Source organism: Xyrauchen texanus, chromosome 24 (genome assembly GCF_025860055.1).
Source record: "Xyrauchen texanus isolate HMW12.3.18 chromosome 24, RBS_HiC_50CHRs, whole genome shotgun sequence".
Taxonomy (NCBI): domain Eukaryota; kingdom Metazoa; phylum Chordata; class Actinopteri; order Cypriniformes; family Catostomidae; genus Xyrauchen; species Xyrauchen texanus.
This window is the reverse complement of record NC_068299.1, coordinates 32,946,784-32,970,648: the sequence shown is the minus strand read 5'-3', so window position 1 is coordinate 32,970,648 and position 23,865 is coordinate 32,946,784. Positions and strand designations below refer to the sequence as shown.

Below are 23,865 nucleotides of genomic sequence, written 5' to 3'. Positions count from 1 at the left end.
AACAAAATGTGTCTTCATACATGTCCCATACAAACAAAATATGTCTTCAGACATGCCCCAGACAAAACAAAACATGTCTATTAACATGCCCCAGGCAATACAAATGTGTCTTCAGATTTTCCCCAAACAAAACTAAATATCTCCAAACATAACAAATTATATTTTCATACATGCCCCAGAAAAAAACTAAACATGTCTTCAGCCTTGCCCCAGACAAAACAAAATATGTCTTTAGACATATCCCAGACAAAACAAAACATGTATGCATACAATTCCCAGACAAAGCATGTCTTCAGACTTGTCCCAGATAACATAAAATACTTGAACAAAGTTTGCACCAACATAATATTTGCTTTAACCTTTTGAGATGGACAAGCTACATTTTTTTGAAGTTTATACCTCCTTTCCAACACTTTGATGAAAAATAACACATGTGACTTTTTCTTTGACATTCCAAGAGTTTATGTCCTGTTTTGTACGCAAATTATGTAACATGCAAGATAATTAAATGTAACTTTTATTGAAACATAGAGCGAAATGTCTGGCATGTTTGTGAGTGTGTTAAATTTAGAAGCTTGCTGTTGTACCATCTCTGTCTTACTGTCTTTGACTCTATTCTGTCTTTTTGTGTCTATAGCTGCTCTGGGTGCTGGGGATAGTATATCAGAAAGATGCTATTATTACCTCGAAGCCATACATTTGGGTCAAGATTGTGAGCATGTGTTTGTGTGTGTGTTAGAGAGAGAGAGATCAGTCTGGCAGATGATCAGAGAAGTCTCTCTATCTAAGAGCTCTTTTACCGCTGCACTCTGACGTTCTATTTAACACACATCACACTGCCACTGTCAGATCCTGTCTAAGTCTACATACACACAACAGAGTTGATTGCTTTTATACATTTTGGATCATAGACCAAATCACCTTATGGCTTAGTGCCCACAGTGTTTTAATTGTATGCAACATGTAAAGTCAAGTCATTTTTATTTGTATAGTGCTTTTCACAACACATATCGTTTCAAGTTCACATTGTCCTTTGTTAGTTGGCTGATGAAGGCTTTTTTTTTTGGCAATTAATTGATAGTCTACAGTATGTATTCAATTTCAAGTGTAGTCCATCATTAGACCGAGGTGATGCACGCAGAGATCAATGAGGTGCATCGCAATTCAACAGGCAGGTCATTTCAGTGAGATCTATCCTAAGTCCAAGGTTCAGGCAGTGGCATATGAAGTATCCCAACATCCTCACATATATAAGAGCGTGTATATTCGGTATACTGTAGGTGTATGATTTGCGTGAATATCTGCAGAATTGTGCAGAATGGAGTCATGATAAAATGCGTTTGTGGCAGCGGGGGTGTGGTCAAGTGCCCGTCCGGAGAGAGGGAAGCGGTAAGGGCACTTACATCTGAGCTAAATTATGTCTAACACCTGTCTCTAATTCCAGTGAGCACGGGGAGAGCGGATAATTTAGCTCAGGTGTAAGTGCCCTTACCGCTTCCCTCTCTCTGGATGGGCACTTAACCACACCCCCGCTGCCACAGTGTTGAACAGCTGAGAGTACTGTACTCTTATTAGGGTAAAGCATAATACAATTAACAGGGTTAATTAATTAAAATACTAAAAGACTAAAAATAACACATTGCCATCTCCTTTTATTTCACTGAAGAAAGATAGTCATACAGGTTTGAAACAACATCAGAGTGATTAAATGATGACTAAATTTACATTTTTGGGTGAACTATTCCTTTAAAACCAGAACTTTCTTAACAATCCATAACTAAAACAAGTAAAGAACTCATAACACTTTGTTCAGGGCTGTAAAGTGCCATTAATTTCACTAAGAGGGGTTTCAGCCTGTTCCACTCTCCACATCAAATTCATCCTTCCTGACTCAGACACCATATGAAACAGTTACGCTGGAGAAGGACACCAGCGATGTGGGTAATAAACATGAATGGTGGCATGTCTAAGAGGGAACAAATTACAGCAGCGGTGAAAACATTCGAAAGAAAGTGGCTGTCAAATGAACTCTGTTTCCTCATCATTACAGCCGAGAGCGAAAACAAATACACGTCTGTCTCTAGATCTTGAGAGGATCTGTCATGAGCACCACAAATAATAATGCTCAAAAACATGATGCTTCTCAACTTCGCAGTGTGAGTCTCTGAAGAAATACTAAATCAGCATAGAGCTCCAAAAGAGCTGGAGAAGAGATGTGTGCTAAACCTCAGAGTCTTGGTTCCTCACTTTCAAAGCTTGCTGAGAAGGGGATCATGGAGAAAGGCTGCCCCCTAATGTGGCTTTTGGATGCTGCATGGAAATGCAGTTCCTGTATCAGAATATAAAGTCATATCCTGTACTCTTGGTGAATTTTTTTATTTATTTGTTATCAGTCTTATAGAAAAAGCTGCTTCATCCTATATATCTGGTTGCACATTCATGAGTGCTGCCATGTTAAGATCCTATGACCAGCGGAATATTACTCCATGTCTTGATAATGCTTGTTATTGGATGCTTTCACTCGCAGAATAAATGTATCATGGCTGACAGCATATTGTGCATTTCTATGATGACATCAGTAACTGAGTGATGCTGCATCTACGCCTGTTGAGACACCTGCTTCTAGGTGTCAGTGCAACATAAATATTACTGAGTGCACCTTTAAAGGTGATGGATATCATTTCTGCACCTTTCAGCAAAACGGATTTGCCAAAAGATTTAGCCAAAAGTTGACATGTCAGGTTGCTCAAACAATCAGAGCAATGTTTTAACTGCTTATATAAATGTTTTATGTGGGATATCCTCAAGATATGGGATTTGAATGGCTTGTAAAGAGGCGAAACATGTTAGACTTTGATATTATTGGTTAAAATTGCATCATCCACACCCCGGGGAAAAAGACAAGTTGTTTCAAGGGAGAAGAATTACCACACTTTAGATAAAATATCTTATCTTTAGAATGAATGAATTGTGCACAATGTTACAAGTAATTTATTTAATGTTATCTTTAAAGTCCTTCATACTGAATTATGTGTTTCTGAATAGCTATAAAGTGGCATCAAAAATGTATTTGGACAATAAAACTGCACTTAACAAATTATGAATGTTATTTCATTAGATACTAAAAAATATCAAGCCAAGAGGAAAATACTCTTTTCTGAGCCATTTATGCAGCAACTTGTTAACAACTGGTGTCTGTGTTTGATTTTTTTAGTGGATGTAGTAAATCAGATGTCCTAGCAGAGTAACCACTTGTGTACTTCATCATATTAACCATGGACAGGTTCCACTAACTTTTAACTACCAGAAAGTTTATTTTGTGTCCTCATTTTGAACACTATATCTGTCGTTTTATCATTTAAAACCTAATATACTTTTTTTGTGGAATGATTTAGCTTGAAAGTGTGCTTTTTTCCATGCTTCCTTAAAATAAATACCACATTCTTTGTTATTTGTTATCTAATGCAATAATATTCTTACATTTTTAAGTCTGACTTGAAGGGATGGCTCAACCTCATCGTTTACTCACTCAAATGTCATCCCAGATGTTTATTACTTTCTTTCTTCTGCAGAACTCAAATAAAGATGTTTAAAAGAATATTGGTCCATTTAATGTATGTGAATTGCGACCAGAACTTTGAAGTTCCAAAAAGCACATAAAGGAATCATGAAAATAATCCATACTACTCCAGTGGTTTAATCCATATATTCAGAAGTTATATGATAGGTGTGGGTGAGAGCAGATCAATGTTTAAGGCTTTTTGTTTTTTTTTACTATAAACTTTCACTTTTACTTTCACATTCTTTTTCTTTTGTTTTTGTTGATTCACATCCTTCATTCATATTGCCACAATATTGCATATTGTAAAAATGGACTTAAATATGGATCTGTTTCTCACCCACACCTATCGTATCACTTCAGAAAACATGGATTTAACCACTGGAGTATTATGGATCAATTTTATGCTGCATTTATGTGCTTTTTTGAGCTTTAAAGTTCTGGTCACCATTCACTTATATTGCATGGACCTACAGAGCTGAAATATTCTTTTAAAATCTTTTTTTATGTTCAGCAAACAAAAGAAAGTCATACACATCTGTGATGGAATGAGGGTGAGTAAACGATGAGAGAATTTTCATTTTTGGGCGAACTATTACTTTTAAACATCCAAACACATTTGAGACCACTGTATTTATTTGATATCCATTCAGAAGGTTTGTATGGTGTCACTAATTGCTGGCAACTGGTTTGTTGTTTGCGTTCAGTTTGAATTTTGCAGGAACTGTAAGGAGGAGTATCACGAGGGAGAGTGCAGACAGAAGACGGCCTTCGAGGCGGGCAGTACCCTGCAGGTGAGATCTTCACTCTTTTAGTATAACCTGCTCACATATGCATGGATGCAGTTCAATTTATGCAGGCTAGCGGATATAGTCTGTCATTCCAAAAGATGAAAACACTCTGTCTGCTTAAATATTCTTTCTTTTGACTCGAGAAATCCAGAGAATATAGCTAACTGAGTGTCAGTGCTCGAAAATGCCTACAAGCCGTCCACAAATCACTCGATTCATAAAATAATCATAAAAGAGGACGAATGGTTCTTTAAGATAATTTCTCCCTCTGTCTCTCTTACTGTGTGGTGTCTGATCTCTGGTATGTGTGGGCTAGGTTTTGCCTACATTGGTATACACAAGAATAGTAAAATCTGAAATCACTTTTAATATGGAGACCAGCCAACAATTCCCATGATGAAAATGGCTTAATACACCTACTATAGATTAAGTTACTGTTTACAAACTAATGCTTGCAGCAGCACTTCCAGGTTCTTTTGGCACCCCAGAACAGGGCACTTTGTTCAAAATTGAGCTGGAAATGCCCCAAAAAATGCTGTTTATGGGTTAAAACACCCCATTTCTGACCAGATTCATCAGAATCACCATAGATAAATCGCCAACTAATTATGTGTCACTGATCACTGTCATTGTTACTGCGTCTGCACGCAGCTGCTGTTGGTAGATTTGAACATTTCAAGAAAGGAATCGCACAGACTATGACTGCAAACGGCTGTTTATCATTTCCAAATTGCAACCTCTGCAACATACCTGTGTATATGAGGCCAAAATGACCTAACAATGATCTTGTATGAATATCTATAATCTACAGTATATGAAAATGTGTCCTGTACCAGACCCCGTCTTCATCACTGCAGCACGTACTGGCTGTTTGTGACTTGTGAATGTTTTACATTTACATTTATGCATTTGGCAGATGCTTTTATCCAAAGTGACTTACAGTGCTTTTATTACAGGGACAATCCCCCCGGAGCAACCTGGAGTTAAGTGCCTTGCTCAAGGACACAATGGTGGTGGCTGCTTAACAGTATAGTGCTTTAGCCCACTACACCACCACTACTCCACCACTGATACTAATAAAATATGTCTTTATATTTATTTTGAATGCCTTAAGTTATTTGATTTGTTAAAAATTGACCAATAATCTACGCAGTAAAGAAGCGAATTGCATGTCTTAGGCTTTAGAGGTGTTAACAAATGAGAATGTGAATATCAGAGATGGCATACATCAATCAAAATCTTTTTCCTATGCAGTTTAAAACTGGTTTTGTGGATAGTACAAAAGGAAGCTGCATACCGTATTTTTCTTCACTAGAAACTATAGATATACACTCACCTAAAGGATTATTAGGAACACCTGTTCAATTTCTCATTAATGCAATTATCTAATCAACCAATCACATGGCAGTTGCTTCAATGCATTTAGGGGTGTGGTCCTGGTCAAGACAATCTCCTGAACTCCAAACTGAATGTCAGAATGGGAAAGAAAGGTGATTTAAGCAATTTTGAGCATGGCATGGTTGTTGATGCCAGACGGGCCGGTCTGAGTATTTCACAATCTGCTCAGTTACTGGGATTTTCACGCACAACCATTTCTAGGGTTTACAAAGAATGGTGTGAAAAGGAAAAACATCCAGTATGCGGCAGTCCTGTGGGCTGAAAATGCCTTGTTGATGCTAGAGGTCAGAGGAGAATGGGCCGACTGATTCAAGCTGATAGAAGAGCAACTTTGCCTGAAATAACCACTCGCTACAACCGAGGTATGCAGCAAAGCATTTGTGAAGTCACAACACGCACAACCTTGAGGCGGATGGGCTACAACAGCAGAAGACCCCACCGGTACCACTCATCTCCACTACAAATAGGAAAAAGAGGCTACAATTTGCAAGAGCTCACCAAAATTGGACAGTTGAAGACTGGAAAAATGTTGCCTGGTCTGATGAGTCTCGATTTCTGTTGAGACATTCAGATGGTAGAGTCAGAATTTGGCGTAAACAGAATGAGAACATGGATCCATCATGCCTTGTTACCACTGTGCAGGCTGGTGGTGGTGGTGTAATGGTGTGGGGGATGTTTTCTTGGCACACTTTAGGCCCCTTAGTGCCAATTGGGCATCGTTTAAATGCCACGGCCTACCTGAGCATTGTTTCTGACCATGTCCATCCCTTTATGGCCACCATGGATCCATCCTCTGATGGCTAATTCCAGCAGGATAATGCACCATGTCACAAAGCTCAAATCATTTCAAATTGATTTCTTGAACATGACAATGAGTTCACTGTACTAAAATGGCCCCCACAGTCACCAGATCTCAACCCAATAAAGCATCTTTGGGATGTGGTGGAACGGGAGCTTCGTGCCCTGGATGTGCATCCCACAAATCTCCATCAACTGCAAGATGCTATCCTATCAATATGGGCCAACTTTTCTAAAGAATGCTTTCAGCACCTTGTTGAATCAATGCCACGTAGAATTAAGGCAGTTCTGAAGGCGAAAGGGGGTCAAACTTAGTATGGTGTTCCTAATAATCCTTTAGGTGAGTGTACAGTACCGTAATAATAATTTTTAACAAACATTGTTAGATTATACAATGCTTAAAATTATTAAAACCACAGCGCTGCTCCTATCCACCATTAAAAGCTGCTGCTCTGAAGAACCTGGAAGCACAGTTGCCTGCAATGTGATGTCATGGTCATTTCATTTATGTAATGATTTTATGAAAACCTAAAAACGCAGAAAGGCTTGTGTTCGGTTAAGGGGCAGGTTTAATGGATTGAAAATATAATTAAGTATAAAAGTAATAGCATTCAATGAAAAGTCCCCACGATGATATAAAAACAAGTGTGTGTGTGTGTGTGTGTGTGTGTGTTTTCAGAGTTATATTGTAGATGAGGAAGCAGCCCTCCGTGCCCGCTGGGATCAGGCCTCACAGGACACTATAGCCCAGACCACTCACCCCTGCCCCAAATGCCAAGTTCCTGTGGAAAAGAACGGTGAGACATTTCTCTTGACCTATCTGTAGTTTCTCAGCAGCTGTGTTTGAAATAATGCACATTCATCATACTACTTGTACTATTTCTTCACGTTTTCAGTATGCATACTAGGCAACAAGTGAGCTTGCATACTAGGACACAAGAGAGCAAACTGCGTAGAATGCTATATGCCACATTCAACAAGTGCAGTGCACTTAAAGGTGCACTAAGTTTTTGCTAATTAAAAAAGTTTTACGCATAAAGACATGAAAATAACTTTTTAGAAATATGTTGAAATGATGTACACTCACAATAGATGAAGACTCCAGTCATATCAGCAACCTAATAAAAGCTGTTTAATTTTACATGGAGCGGGTCGCCCCTCATGGGCGCTGCCATGTTGACAGCACATGACAACCTGTGCCATGCAATTGACAGAGTTACTACCACTAATAATGACATTAATAATAACATACAGACAAATAATAACAACTTCCAGCTAATTCTCAAACACAAAAGCACATGTAAACAAAACAATTAGACCAAACAATATGACAACAAACACAATATACTTCAGACAACAACAGAGCACATGTCAACAGTATAGTCCAGAGTGATGGTATGATATTGATTAAAAGGAATGTGATCCACCAGACAGTCCGAACAGAATGAGTGCAAAGTTAAAGATAAAATGCCCAAACAAGATGTTCCTGCTGGGGTCATGAAACAAACTGCTACTCCCTGCAGCTCTCACAGATAAGCAGCGCAACATTGAATATCAAGCATGAGCACAAGGCGGTGTCCAGTAGGGGTAGAGAGCTCGTAAGCTGCAGATGCACACTCACACTCACAGTCCAGCAACTTAATTTGGATTGAATACAAGAATGACCCTTAGGACATTGTCCATAGCGATGTGTGTATTATGGTATGGATAAAAACAGACTAAAAGTAACAAAACAAATATATTCAGTGTAAAGTGGCAGCACTTAGTAAACAAACTTCCAGTATCCAGGTCGATGGGTGTCAGTCTAGAGTCCACAACCACAAGTACCACTGAGACCGATGGGACAAATAAGAGACAACTTAAATCTTACTTAGTGCACCTTTAACTTGACCTTCCATTTCCAGTGGGATAAATGAAGCCAAAAGTAATATCAGAGACTATTTTTAAAGGAGTAGTTCACTGACAAATTATGACAAATGTTTCAAACCCATATGAACCTTGCTTTTTTTTTTATGAAGCGCAAAATAAGATATTTAGCAGAATGTCCGAGCTGCACTCGACACTTTTTCATTCAATGAAAGTAGAAAAAAAATGACTAAAAGGTCAAGTTATCACAAAAGAGAAAAGGAGGAAAGGACTGCAATTCAAGTCATTATTCAATGAAAATCTTTCCTTGAAAATCTCTCGCGTGGTCACTATTTAGTGTCATAACAGTTTAACAGTTCCATTCAACTTGGACAAGCTGCTGTCAAAAAAAATTGTGTTTCATGGAAGAAAGAAAATCATACAGGTTTCGAAAGACTGAAAAGTTAGTAATGATGACAGAATTATTCATTTTGGGTGAACTACACTTTTAACATTCTTGACTCATTATTTGTTTGGATTATTAAGAGTTAAGGTATTTTTGAGTTTGAGTTTGATATTCATTTTCAAGTTGATAACTGGACACCACTTGCTGAATTAAACATGTATGTAATGCGCTCATGAAGCATACTACTGTTTTAATTGTTATGTAATGCATACTGTTTCACATTTTATATATATATATATATATGGAAATGTTTTTAAATTGCTGTCAGCATACACAGAGATTCCATTCTGTATATTGCCAGGGCTTCACTGTCTCCCACACATGACAGTTTCAATCGAGCATTCTATTGTTTATCCTACAAACTTTTTTATCAGTGGTTGGATTATTTGTACATCATTTTTTTATCTTTAACATTGAAAAGAAGATCATATATGTGTCCATATCTTCTGACAGTTTGATCCTCTTTTTATCATCTCCTCAGGCGGCTGTATGCACATGGTGTGTTCGCGTTCACAGTGTAAGTTTGAATGGTGCTGGCTGTGTCGTGTGGAGTGGAACAGGGAATGTATGAGCAACCACTGGTTTGGATGAGCGAGATACATTCGCACCATGAGCTGAACTTCAGGGAATGGAGACCATTGTTTGTTTGTATAGCAACAAATGGAACACTTGCAGAACACTATCAAGTCATTATTAATGATTTAATAATACATATCATCCTGCTGACATTCATATGTATCTGTGGTAACCACACATATTTTGATTGTTATCATGTGTATCACAATCTTATTAAAATGTTTCAATGAATCCTGTGAGTCATGTTTTCCATCCATTAGCCACTGAATTCCAACATCTATTTATCTGTCTGTCTGTCTGTCTGTCTGTTTACCTATCTGTCTCTATCAGTATGTCTGTCTGTCTCTCTATTCATCTGTCTGTCTATCTATCTCTATCTGTCTGTCTGTCTGTCACTATTTATCTGTCTGTCTGTCTATCTATCTATCGATCCATCTGTCTGTCTGTCACTATTTATCTGTCTGTCTGTCTCTCTATTTATCTGTCTGTCTGTCTCTCTATTCATCTGTCTGTCTATCTATCTCAATCTGTCTGTCTATTTATTTGTCTGTCTCTCTATTTATCTGTCTGTCTATCTATCTATCTCAATCTGTCTATCTATCTATCGATCTGTCTGTCTCTCAATTTATTTGTCTGTCTATCTGTCTGTTTGCATATATATATATATATATGTATATATCTGTCTGTCTGTCTCTATTTATTGTCTGTCTGTCTGTGTCTGTTTTTTATCTCTGTCTGTCTTTCTTTCCAGTTATCTGTCTGTCTGTATATGTATCTATCTGTCTGTCTGTCTGTCTGTCTGTTTCTCTGCCTGCCTGTCTGTCCGTCTATCTCTATCTTTCTGTCTCTCTCTCTATTTATCTGTCTGTCTTTCTGTCTATCTTATCAATATGTCTTTCTGTCTCTATATTTATCTTTCTGTCTGTCTGTCTATCTCTGTCTGTCTGCCTCTCTCTATGTGTATATGTCTGTCTGTCTGTCTATCTGGTTATTTATCTGTCTGTCTGTCTATAATCTGTCTGGCTCTCTATTTATTTATCTGTCTGTCTATCTGTATCATCTCTATGTCTGTCTGTCTGTCTATCTATCTGTCTTTCTCTATTTATATGTCTGTCTGTCAAACACTATTGTAAACTTTCAGACTAGGCTTTGTCTCAGCAACATCCAAAGTTTGTCTTCACAAACGTTCCTTTACCAGACAATACTATTCTATTATTGATCTAATTTGATATCTATGAATGAAGATGTCATTAATTTCCTGGCATGTCAAGCATTTACCACTTCAGTCTTTCACTGTTCACTGTCTGCACAACAGTGTCACTCACTTTTGTTTATAAGTGTGTCATTTTGAAGGGCAATGTGCATGCATAAGCCTGTCTGTGTGTTGTTTGGTTTATATGGTGATTAGATGGCCATCGATGGTCATTATCTGTAGTCCCAGAACATGTAATGTCTGATAAGCTGCCATAAACATATCCTAAACATTAGCTTGTGCTTGTGTTAGGGGTTACCTTGCAATGTCCAGTTAAACATTATAAGACAAATGTTAGTTCATCATGGTTTATTACAGGGAGGGTGTAAATGAGTGCTGTGAGCTGATGTGTAACACACATGTGCTTGTCGACTCACAGGGTGGGTAACTAAAGAACAAATAATCTGACAACAAACACCGTTATTTAAGACCTCACGAACATCAGTGAAGATCTCTCCTCTAAATATTCAAGATATACTGAAGGGAAGCTGCTTATTTTAAACTTAGTGCTATATTAGGCTTATGGTTAGTAACTTAAGGGTACATTTTATTTATTTGGCTATAAGTTGGCTCTCCTCGCATCTTTAGAAGGTAGAGGAGATATAGTCAAGTGCTCTCGGTAAAATACATTAGAAGAATGAAGAGGATTAGGCGAGTTGGACCTGACAGGAAAAGTCTTGAGCTTGAACTGATTGATGGAGTCTCCAGTCAGGTGAGAAATCAACCCAAACCACTATCTTTGTTTAATTTATCCTCTAAAGCAGTGCTTCTCAACTGGTTTTGCTTCAGGATTGTTTATTGTACAAAATTGAATTTTGATGGTTTATTGGACGCTCTCTGCGGCCAATAATTTACACTCATTGTGTTGGAGACAAACCATGGGTTTCGTAGTTTCAAAAGAACCCCTATTTAATTTAGTCTGGGTCGTATTGTGGGAAACAGCTTCACCTAAAAGACCAATATAGACAAAGACTCGAAGTCAAAGTTACAAACAGTTGAGAGAGAGTTTCGTGAAGACAGAGTGCTCTCTATTCTCCACAGTTTCAATGGCAAAATTCAGCAAGATATTGGACTGCGGAGGGCGGGCTGTGATTCTTCACACCTGGTCCCTTATCAGGCTAATCAAGCCTCAGAGAGGTATAAAGGCCGACTGCGGACGGTGGTGCAACAGAGAGAGAGCGTTTATGGGCAGCTGCCCCGTGTGTGTTTTGTGTGCGTCTTTTTGGATAAGTTCTTGATTAAAATATTAGTTATATTGTCAAGTTTTTGCCTCCTCCTTTCCATTGAACTGCTTTGACAGTACCAAATTTAAGACAATAGTTCCCTGCACAAATCCCATTGTGGACGGCACAAGCTATGTTTATCCTTGTTGCAAATAAACCTGCATTTAAGTAACTATTAGTCTTATACACTTCCTGTTTTTGTTCATGGTTTTTGAGGATCTGAACATGTTATGCAAAATGTCCAGGTTGGCATCGGCCTAATAAGGCTAGCTTCTGAAAAATGCCTGATGGATTTGTGGCAAAATACTGTAGAGCTTGATTAGACACACTGCCTTTGACGTCAACAACAAAAGATAAGGAAAGTGTTGTCTACTCCCTTTTAAAATTTGGTCAGCCAATTTATTTTGGTATCCTAAACCCACACCCCACCCGCTGTCTGCAACCTGAGACCTGCAACACATTGAGAAGCACCTCGATACCTTTAACAAGAGTTCTGTGTGGATTTCACTCAGAGCTTAACTACTGACCTTTAGCTAAACTATTTAGTCATCTGATAATGTTTGTACTACTGTGTGTATTTGACTAGTCAGTGCAGCCAGTCATTGCTTCTCCAGTTTCTGTGAAAACAGTTACAGATGCAGGGAGGTCGGTTGCTCAACTGGCAGCCTACGCAAGAGGGCGCTGGAAACATGCCACCCGCAAGTGTGTGAGAAAGAAGCCAACAGGTATTTGTGCCACTGATATACACAGCCACAAATGTCCTGTATTTCTAACCTTTTTCCCTGATATATAAAATGTGATTTTGAAGTAGGTTGTGATAATCTTAACTTTTAAAGTCTAATATTTACCTTTGATTACCATCAGTGGTGCTGAAGTGGTACCATGTTACCAAGGTAATACCATGTTTAAAAAGCAGTGTGTGGACCGTGCCCAAAAGAACAAGGTAATACAATGAAACAAACCCAACAAGACAATTCAATACCTTGATTTTTGTCCAAAATCATGTTATTACCATGTAGATGTCCAAAAACCATGTTAATTCCATGGACCATGTATAAAACAACATGGTAATACCATGGTGCATGTCCAAAAACAACCTTTATCATGATATATGTAAAAAAAAATAAAAACAAAAAAACATGGTATTACAATGTTACATAAAAAAAACTCAAAAACACAAACAAACATGGTACCTGTTTAAAATGTCACATGTCCAAAAAAGACATGGTATTATGATAGTACATCCAAAAACCATGGTAATACCATGGACCATATCTAAAAAAAGCATGGTAATATCATGGATCATGTCTAAAAAAAACCATGGTAATACCATGGACCATATCTAAAAAAAAAACCATGGTAATATCATGGACCATGTCTAAAAAAACCATGGTAATATCATGGACCATGTCTAAAAAAAAAAACATGGTAATACCGTGGACCATGTCTAAAAAAAAACCATGGTAATACCATGGACAATATCAAAAAAAAAAACCATGGTAATATCATGGACCATGTCTAAAAAAAACATGGTAATATCATGGACCCTATCTAAAAAAAAACATGGTAATACCATGGACCATATCTAAAAAAAAACATGGTAATACCGTGGACCATATCTAAAAAAAAACATGGTAATACCATGGACCATATCTAAAAAAAAACATGGTAATACCATGGACCATATCTAAAAAAACATGGTAATACCATGGACCATATCTAAAAAAAACATGGTAATATCATGGACCATATCTAAAAAACCATGGTAATACCATGGACCATATCTAAAAAAAACATGGTAATATCATGGACCATATCTAAAAAAACCATGGTAATACCATGGACCATATCTAAAAAAAACATGGTAATACCATGGACCATATCTAAAAAAAAACATGGTAATATCATGGACCATATCTAAAAAAAACCATGGTAATACCATGGACCATATCTAAAAAAAACATGGTAATATCATGGACCATGTCTAAAAAAACATGGTAATACCATGGACCATATCTAAAAAAAACATGGTAATATCATGGACCATATCTAAAAAAAACATGGTAATATCATGGACCATATCTAAAAAAACATGGTAATACCATGGACCATATCTAAAAAAAAACATGGTAATACCATGGACCATATCTAAAAAAAACATGGTAATATCATGGACCATATCTAAAAAAAACATGGTAATACCATGGACCATATCTAAAAAAAAACATGGTAATACCATGGACCATGTCTAAAAAAAAAACATGGTAATATCATGGACCATATCTAAAAAAAACATGGTAATACCATGGACCATATCTAAAAAAAAACATGGTAATACCATGGACCATGTCTAAAAAAAAAACATGGTAATATCATGGACCATATCTAAAAAAAACATGGTAATATCATGGACCATGTCTAAAAAAAAACATGGTAATACCGTGGACCATGTCTAAAAAAAAAACATGGTAATACCATGGACAATATAAAAAAAAAAAAAACCATGGTAATATCATGGACCATGTCTAAAAAAAAACATGGTAATACCGTGGACCATATCTAAAAAAAGACATGGTAATATCATGGACCATGTCTAAAAAAACCATGGTAATACCATGGACCATATCTAAAAAAAACATGGTAATACCATGGACCATATCTAAAAAAAAACATGGTAATATCATGGACCATATCTAAAAAAACCATGGTAATACCATGGACCATATCTAAAAAAAACATGGTAATATCATGGACCATATCTAAAAAAAACATGGTAATACCATGGACCATATCTAAAAAAAACATGGTAATATCATGGACCATATCTAAAAAAAACATGGTAATACCATGGACCATATCTAAAAAAAACATGGTAATATCATGGACCATATCTAAAAAAACATGGTAATATCATGGACCATATCTAAAAAAAACATGGTAATATCATGGACCATATCTAAAAAAAACATGGTAATACCATGGACCATATCTAAAAAAAACATGGTAATACCATGGACCATATCTAAAAAAAACATGGTAATATCATGGACCATGTCTAAAAAAAACATGGTAATACCATGGACCATATCTAAAAAAAACATGGTAATATCATGGACCATATCTAAAAAAAACATGGTAATACCATGGACCATATCTAAAAAAAACATGGTAATATCATGGACCATGTCTAAAAAAACATGGTAATACCATGGACCATATCTAAAAAAACATGGTAATATCATGGACCATATCTAAAAAAAACATGGTAATACCATGGACCATATCTAAAAAAAACATGGTAATACCATGGACCATATCTAAAAAAAACATGGTAATATCATGGACCATATCTAAAAAAAACATGGTAATATCATGGACCATGTCTAAAAAAACATGGTAATACCATGGACCATATCTAAAAAAACATGGTAATATCATGGACCATATCTAAAAAAAACATGGTAATACCATGGACCATATCTAAAAAAAACATGGTAATATCATGGACCATATCTAAAAAAAACATGGTAATACCATGGACCATATCTAAAAAAACATGGTAATATCATGGACCATATCTAAAAAAAACATGGTAATATCATGGACCATATCTAAAAAAACATGGTAATACCATGGACCATATCTAAAAAAAACATGGTAATACCATGGACCATATCTAAAAAAACATGGTAATACCATGGACCATATCTAAAAAAACATGGTAATATCATGGACCATGTCTAAAAAAACATGGTAATATCATGGACCATATCTAAAAAAAACATGGTAATACCATGGACCATATCTAAAAAAAACATGGTAATATCATGGACCATATCTAAAAAAAAACATGGTAATATCATGGACCATATCTAAAAAAAACATGGTAATACCATGGACCATATCTAAAAAAAAACATGGTAATATCATGGACCATGTCTAAAAAAAACATGGTAATACCATGGACCATATCTAAAAAAAACATGGTAATATCATGGACCATGTCTAAAAAAACATGGTAATACCATGGACCATATCTAAAAAAAACATGGTAATATCATGGACCATATCTAAAAAAAACATGGTAATATCATGGACCATATCTAAAAAACATGGTAATATCATGGACCATGTCTAAAAAAAACATGGTAATACCATGGATCTAAAAAAACATGGTAATATCATGGACCATGTCTAAAAAACCATGGTCATACCATGGACCATATCTAAAAACAACATGGTAATATCATGGACCATATCTAAAAAAAACATGGTAATACCATGGACCATATCTAAAAAAAAAACATGGTAATACCATGGACCATATCTAAAAAAAAACATGGTAATACCATGGACCATGTCTAAAAAAAACATGGTAATATCATGGACCATATCTAAAAAAACATGGTAATATCATGGACCATATCTAAAAAAAAACATGGTAATACCATGGACCATATCTAACAAAACCATGGTAATACCATGGACCATATCTAAAAAAAACATGGTAATACCATGGACCATATCTAACAAAACCATGGTAATACCATGGACCATATCTAAAAAAAACATGGTAATACCATGGACCATATCTAACAAAACCATGGTAATACCATGGACCATATCTAAAAAAAACATGGTAATACCATGGACCATGTATAAAAAAACATGGTAATATCATGGACCATATCTAAAAAAAACATGGTAATACCATGGACCATATCTAACAAAACCATGGTAATACCATGGACCATATCTAAAAAAAACATGGTAATACCATGGACCATATCTAACAAAACCATGGTAATACCATGGACCATATCTAAAAAAAACATGGTAATACCATGGACCATATCTAACAAAACCATGGTAATACCATGGACCATATCTAAAAAAAACATGGTAATACCATGGACCATGTATAAAAAAACATGGTAATATCATGGACCATGTCTAAAAAAACATGGTAATATCATGGACCATATCTAAAAAAAACATGGTAATATCATGGACCATATCTAAAAAAAACATGGTAATATCATGGACCATATCTAAAAAAAACATGGTAATATCATGGACCATATCTAAAAAAACATGGTAATATCATGGACCATATCTAAAAAAAACATGGTAATACCATGGACCATATCTAAAAAAAACATGGTAATATCATGGACCATATCTAAAAAAACATGGTAATACCATGGACCATATCTAAAAAAACATGGTAATATCATGGACCATATCTAAAAAAAAACATGGACATATCACATGGTAATACCATGGACCATATCTAAAAAAACATGGTAATATCATGGACCATATCTAAAAAAAAACATGTAATATCAAGGACCATATCTAAAAAAACATGGTAATATCATGGACCATATCTAAAAAAAAAACATGGTAACACCATGGACCATATCTAAAAAAACATGGTAATACCATGGACCATATCTAAAAAAAACATGGTAATACCATGGACCATATCTAAAAAAAAAACATGGTAATACCATGGACCATATCTAAAAAAAACATGGTAATACCATGGACCATATCTAAAATAACATGGTAATACCATGGACCATGTCTAAAAAAAACCATGGTAATACCATGGACCATATCTAAAAAAACATGGTAATATCATGGACCATATCTAAAAAAACATGGTAATACCATGGACCATATCTAAAAAAACATGGTAATATCATGGACCATATCTAAAAAAACATGGTAATACCATGGACCATATCTAAAAAAAAACATGGTAATACCATGGACCATATCTAAAAAAACATGGTAATATCATGGACCATGTCTAAAAAAACATGGTAATACCATGGACCATATCTAAAAAAAACATGGTAATATCATGGACCATGTCTAAAAAAACATGGTAATATCATGGACCATGTCTAAAAAAACATGGTAATATCATGGACCATGTCTAAAAAAACATGGTAATACCATGGACCATATCTAAAAAAAACATGGTAATATCATGGACCATATCTAAAAAAACCATGGTCATACCATGGACCATATCTAAAAAAAACACGGTAATACCATGGACCATATCTAAAAAAAACATGGTAATATCATGGACCATATCTAAAAAAACCATGGTAATACCATGGACCATATCTAACAAAACCATGGTAATACCATGGACCATATCTAAAAAAAACATGGTAATATCATGGACCATATCTAAAAAAACATGGTAATATCATGGACCATATCTAAAAAAAACATAGTAGTACCATGGACCATATCTAAAAAAACCATGGTCATACCATGGACCATATCTAAAAAACCATGGTCATACCATGGACCATATCTAAAAAAACATGGTAATACCATGGACCATATCTAAAAAAACATGGTAATACCATGGACCATATCTAAAAAAAACATGGTAATACCATGGACCATATCTAAAAAAACCATGGTAATACCATGGACCATATCTAAAAAAACCATGGTAATATCATGGACCATATCTAAAAAACATGGTAATACCATGGACCATATCTTAAAAAAACATGGTAATATCATGGACCATATCTAAAAAAAAACATTGTAATACCATGGACCATATCTAAAAAAAAAACATGGTAATATCATGGACCATATCTAAAAAAAACATGGTAATATCATGGACCATATCTAAAAAAAAACGAATCGGTTACCTAACGTAACCTCGGTTCTCTCTAGACGAGGGAACGAGTATTGCGTAAGCTAGCTTACGCTATGGGAAAGATTAATCTTTTCTGAGATATTGAAGCCAAAAATTATCCTTAATTTTGTATCATTTGTCAACGCAGTGCAGCAACTGCAGACCTTGAGCGGGCTAGCTAGCGAGCTCATTGGTTGCTCTGCGGCAACTGCTGCAGCCTATAGACGAACTTGGGCGAACTCGCGTCCAATGAGAGGCGTCCGCGCGCTTACTGCATCAAAGCCTGCCAAAATGGGCGTGGCTAGAGTGCATATAAGCATAGTTCGTAGGCTGGAACCCTGGTTTTCATTGAATGAAGCGAAAGTCACTCGTGGCGCGAGCACGGCCGGCTACGCAATACTCGTTCCCTCGTATAGAGAGAACCGAGGTTACGTTAGGTAACCGATTCGTTCTCTTACGAGAGGTTCTCTCGTATTGCGTAAGCTAGCTTACACTACGGGAACCCATTGTCAACGCTGTGCGCGCCAAGCATCCACTGCATGAGCCCCGGGGGTGGGGGGACCCGGGGGAGCCCTTGTGAGTGGGGAAATAATATTTGGCCGGCAAGAGTGCGGGCCAGTGTGTGTGTAATACATAAGCACATTGTGGGAAGGGAACGACAGAGCGGCGGTGCCGGTCTGTGTGGAATGAGTCCCATCAGTGCAACTCACCAGGGGAGCTGTAGCGTATTAAACCGCTAGTAGTTTTGCCTGCAGGGCGGGCACTTCCAGATTGTAAAATCTGACAAAGGTGGAGGGGGAAGCCCAGCCAGCTGCCACACATACGTCGTGAATGGATATCCCGCTGGACCATGCTCACGATGAGGCCATGCCTCTAGTGGAGTGAGCCCTAATGCCCAACGGGCATGGCAGGTCTTTTGACTCGTATGCGGCAGCAATAGCGTCCACTATCCATCTAGACAATGTCTGTTTCGAGGCGGCGAGACCTTTGGTGCGCCCTCCGAACGAAACGAAAATCTGCTCAGAGCGTCTGAAAGAGGCGGAGCGCGCAGTATACAATCTCAGTGCTCTGACTGGGCAAAGGAGATTGGCGTCGCGTTCGCTATTGGATGCTGGCAGCGCCGATAGGGAAATGACCTGTGCTCTGAAAGGAGTACCGATCACCTTGGGAACATAGCCGTGTCTAGGCTTTAAAATGATCTTGGAGTCACTTGGTCCAAACTCAAGACACGCAGCGCTGACAGACAGCGCGTGAAGGTCTCCCACACGTTTGACTGATGACAGGGCAGTCAGAAAAACGGTTTTGAGTGAAAGGTATTTCAAATCCACGGATTGAAGCGGTTCGAAAGGGGGGGCTTTCATAGTTTCGAGAACTATAGAAAGATCCCAGATAGGAACCGATGGGGGGCGCGGGGGGTTCATCCTTCTAGCTCCCCTGAGGAAGCGGATGACCAGCTCGTTTTTTTCCCAGTGACTGGACGTGCAGGGGTTCAGCGAACGCCGCAACGGCCGCCACATACACTTTGAGCGTGGATGGGGATCTGCCCTTATCCAGCAGCTCTTTGTAAAAACACGAGCAGCGACGACACCCCACATGTCCGTGGGTCCAGGTCTCTGTCGGGGCACCATTTTGAAAACACAGACCATTTTGACGCATAGAGTCTTCTCGTGGAAGGGGCTCTAGCGTGTATGATGGTGTTTATTACCCCTTCTGGCAGAGCGATGGGTAGTCGTTGATCACCCACGCGTGCAGCGCCCAGCGCTCTGGGTGGGAATGCAGATCGTGCCGCGAGCTTGAAAGAGGAGATCTGCTCTCACTGGGATGGGCCACGGCGCTGTCAGTGACAGCTGCGTAAGCTTCGGGAACCATGTCTGATTCTCCCAACGCGGGGCTATGAGGAGAACCGAGTGACGCGTTTCCCTGATCCTCTGCATTACCTGTGGCAATAGCGAGACGGGAGGGAAGGCGTAAAGCGGGCGGTTGGGCCAGTCCTGGGCCAGCGCGCCCTCGCTTTTCGAGAAAAATATTGGGCAGTGAGAGTTCTCTTTTGATGCAAAGAGGTCTATCTCTGCTCTGCCGAATATGCGCCATAACTTCTGGACTGTTTGAGCGTGCAGGGACCATTCCCCTGGGGGAATATTGTCTCTGGACAGTCTGTCTGGGCCGTCATTCAGGTGGCCTGGCACGTGCGTCGCCCTCAGCGAGCGCAGGTGGCACTGGGACCAACTCAGTATGCGTTTCATCAGATGGAAGAGGTTCCTGGATCTGACACCGCCCTGACGGTTTAGGTAGGATACCACAGATCTGTTGTCCGAACGGACCAGTACGTGGTGACCCTGAATGACCGGGAGAAAGCGCACAAGCGCATACTCGACCGCTATCATTTCCAGACAATTTTTGTGAAGGAGCTTTTCCTGAACTGACCATAGGCCAAAAAAACCAGAGAGACCTTGCAGACCGCGCCCCAACCCGTGTTGGATGCGTCTGTCGAGATGACTTTTCGGCGAGATACAGCTCCCATCGTCACTCCCCGCTGATACCATTCGGCCACTGTCCAGGGCTGCAGAACTGAAATACAGGTCTGAGTCACCTTGATCGGCTGGCGGCCTGTGGCCCAAGCCCGGCGAGATGCGCGGGTGTTTAGCCAATGCTGAAGCGGGCGCATGCGCAGTAAACCCAGCTGAAGTACTGCTGCGGCTGAGGCCATGTAACCTAGCACTCTCTGAAATTTTTTCAGAGGCGTGAGGCTGTTCATCTGAAAGGACGCGGCTAGTCGCTGAACACGGCGCGCACGCTGTGTAGATAAGCGAACCGTCATTGCCACGGAGTCTAGTTCTATTCCAAGGAAGGAAATTGCCTGACTGGGCTGTAGTGAGCTCTTGGTCCAATTGACTGCAAGACCCAGACTGTTCAGATGGCTGAGGAGAACTGTTCTGTGAGACAGAAGCTCCGTATGTGACTGTGCCATAATCAGCCAGTCGTCCAAATAGTTCAGAATTCGCAAGCCCTGACTCCGCAGGGGTGCGAGCGCCGCATCCATGCACTTCGTGAAAGTACGGGGTGCTAAAGACAGGCCGAACGGAAGGACGGTGTATTGATAAACCTGGCCGTCGAAGGCGAATCTCAAGAATGGCCTGTGACGGGGATTTATCTGAATCTGAAAATAGGCATCTTTCAGATCGAGAGAGATAAACCAGTCCCCCTGGCGCGTATGCACGAGGAGTTTCCTGATTGTAAGCATTTTGAACTGTCTTTTTGCAAGCACCTTCTTCTAAACCCTGAGATCTAATATTGGTCTGAGGCCGCCGTCTTTCTTGGGAACAAGAAAATAACGGCTGTAAAACCCGACTCGCTCAGCGAAGGCGGCACTTTCTCTATGGCCCTTTTGCACAGAAGGTTTGCTATTTCTGAATGAAGCATGCAGGCTGCTTCTGTGTTCACAATAGATTCGATCCACGCTCTGAAGCGGGGAGGGCGGCGATCGAACTGTAGCAAATAGCCCTGTTTTATTGTGCTTAACACCCATTTGGATATCCTGGGATAGCTTCCCACGCTTTGAAGCGTAACGCTAGAGGGTGAATGGCCAAATCGCCCTGATTGCCGCACACAGCGCGCTGAACAGAATGTGTGAGCGCGCTTACTGTGCTTATGCATGACTGCTCACAGACAGCAGGGACAGGCTGTTCTGTGAGTGACTTCCCGATTGAGGTGAATGGGGAAAGAGTCACATCTGTTAAGTGATGCGCGAGCATAGTCACGGGCACGGGACTTACATACAGAGAAGTGTTTGCTGGCCGTGTGACAGAGCGGGCAGAGAATGGGCGCGCGACGTATTCGTGAGCGCGTTTATTGACTCTAACACTCGAGCGGGCTGTGTCCGCTTTATGTGAGTGGGCTCTGATCGGGACACGGGAAGTGTAATACTTGTGTGTAGAGGTGAACACTGGATTGTGGGCACATTTTCTACACAAGGCTGGTCGTGTGACAGAGCGGCCAGAGAAGGGGCGCACGCACGGATTCGTGGGCGCGTTTATTGACTCTAACACTCGAGCGGGCTGTGTCCGCTTTATGTGAGTGGGCTCTGATAGGAACACGGGAAGTGTAATGCTTGTGTGTAGGGGTGAACACTGGATTGTGGGCACATTTTCTACACATAAGACATGTTTGCTCTTTACAAGATTTCTTTGGGTCGCCGTGAAAACGGCATTTGAGTGCAGGCAAGCGGGCAGTATCACCGGCTTGTTGGCTGCTGAATCCACCACTGCAGTAGCCTGAGAGAAGGGGACTGACAGACGGCGAAGCTTTGACGGCTGTCCGGCTGCGGCGGGACTGAGCCGTCGTTTTCTCAACAAAGCTAGGAGGACTTCGGTTGCTCAGGTTTCAACGCAATCTTAGGCCAAGGCCTGCGGGGGGACGGCGGTCTGCGGCGGCTGTCTGAGCGTGACCTAGGGCGGCCGCCCTATCGACGCTGAAAAGTCTGGCTTTGCTGAGCTGGGCGCTGTGAAGAGGCTCATACAGGAGGCTGGTTACGTGGGCGGCCTGCAGAGGAGCTAGCGCGACGAGGCAGGAAGAGATTCATGGCTTGGGTGGCTTTCTGGACTTCCGTGAAACGTTCAGCAATGCCACTCACCGCGGAACCGAAGAGACCGGACGGAGAGAGCGGCGCGTTGTCTGTCGCGCTCCTTAGATCTGAAACAGCCTCTGGGTGTCCGCCTTTCTCATCCCATTCTCGAAGGAGGTCCGCTTGGAGGATCTGTAAGACGGCCATGGAATGCAGAGCAGATGCGGCTTGGCCGGCGGCGGCATAGGCGCGGCCAACACAGGCGGAAGTAGTTCTGCAGGCCTAGACGGGAGCACCGGTTTAGACCGCTATCTCGCGGAGGGCGGGCAAAGGTGTGCTGCTACCGAATCCTCTGGATTCCTGGGTCGAGGAGGAAGCTTGGGAGCCTGACCACTCCTCGCTGTCCGAAGCCATGATGGAACAGCAACCCTTATCCTCCGCCTCGTCATCCCAGATGGCAGCAGTGCGGCCGCTCGGAGGCAATTGCGCGTCCCGGGGGGGCGGGGAGGGTGAAAGCAAGACTTGAGGGAGAGGCTCCTGCGAGGCAGTCGCTTCTAACACCGGTTCCGGCAGCCTTTGGGAGCAGCGCTTCTTATTGCACGGCGAAACGAAAAGCGGCGCGGCGGCTTCGGTGTTGCATGCTTCGAGTCGAGCCCGCAGGGTCGACATCGGAAGCTCCTCGCAGAGGTCGCATCCGCCGTCAGCGAGGGCGAGCTC

At 40.0% G+C, this 23,865-nt stretch overlaps 1 protein-coding gene across 1 annotated transcript in view; it reads left to right on the top strand.

Moving 5' to 3' along the window:
- The window catches only part of LOC127618215 (E3 ubiquitin-protein ligase parkin-like), a 171,307-nt gene extending 161,655 nt beyond the window's left edge, over positions 1–9,652 (top strand). Inside the window, exons 10-12 of the mRNA XM_052090547.1 lie at positions 4,267–4,353; positions 7,226–7,343; positions 9,339–9,652. Of these exons, the coding sequence (XP_051946507.1) occupies positions 4,267–4,353; positions 7,226–7,343; positions 9,339–9,448 (315 nt within the window). The 3' untranslated portion in view covers positions 9,449–9,652. The remainder of the gene's footprint in view (positions 1–4,266; positions 4,354–7,225; positions 7,344–9,338) is intronic.
- Positions 9,653–23,865: the final 14,213 nt, after the last annotated feature.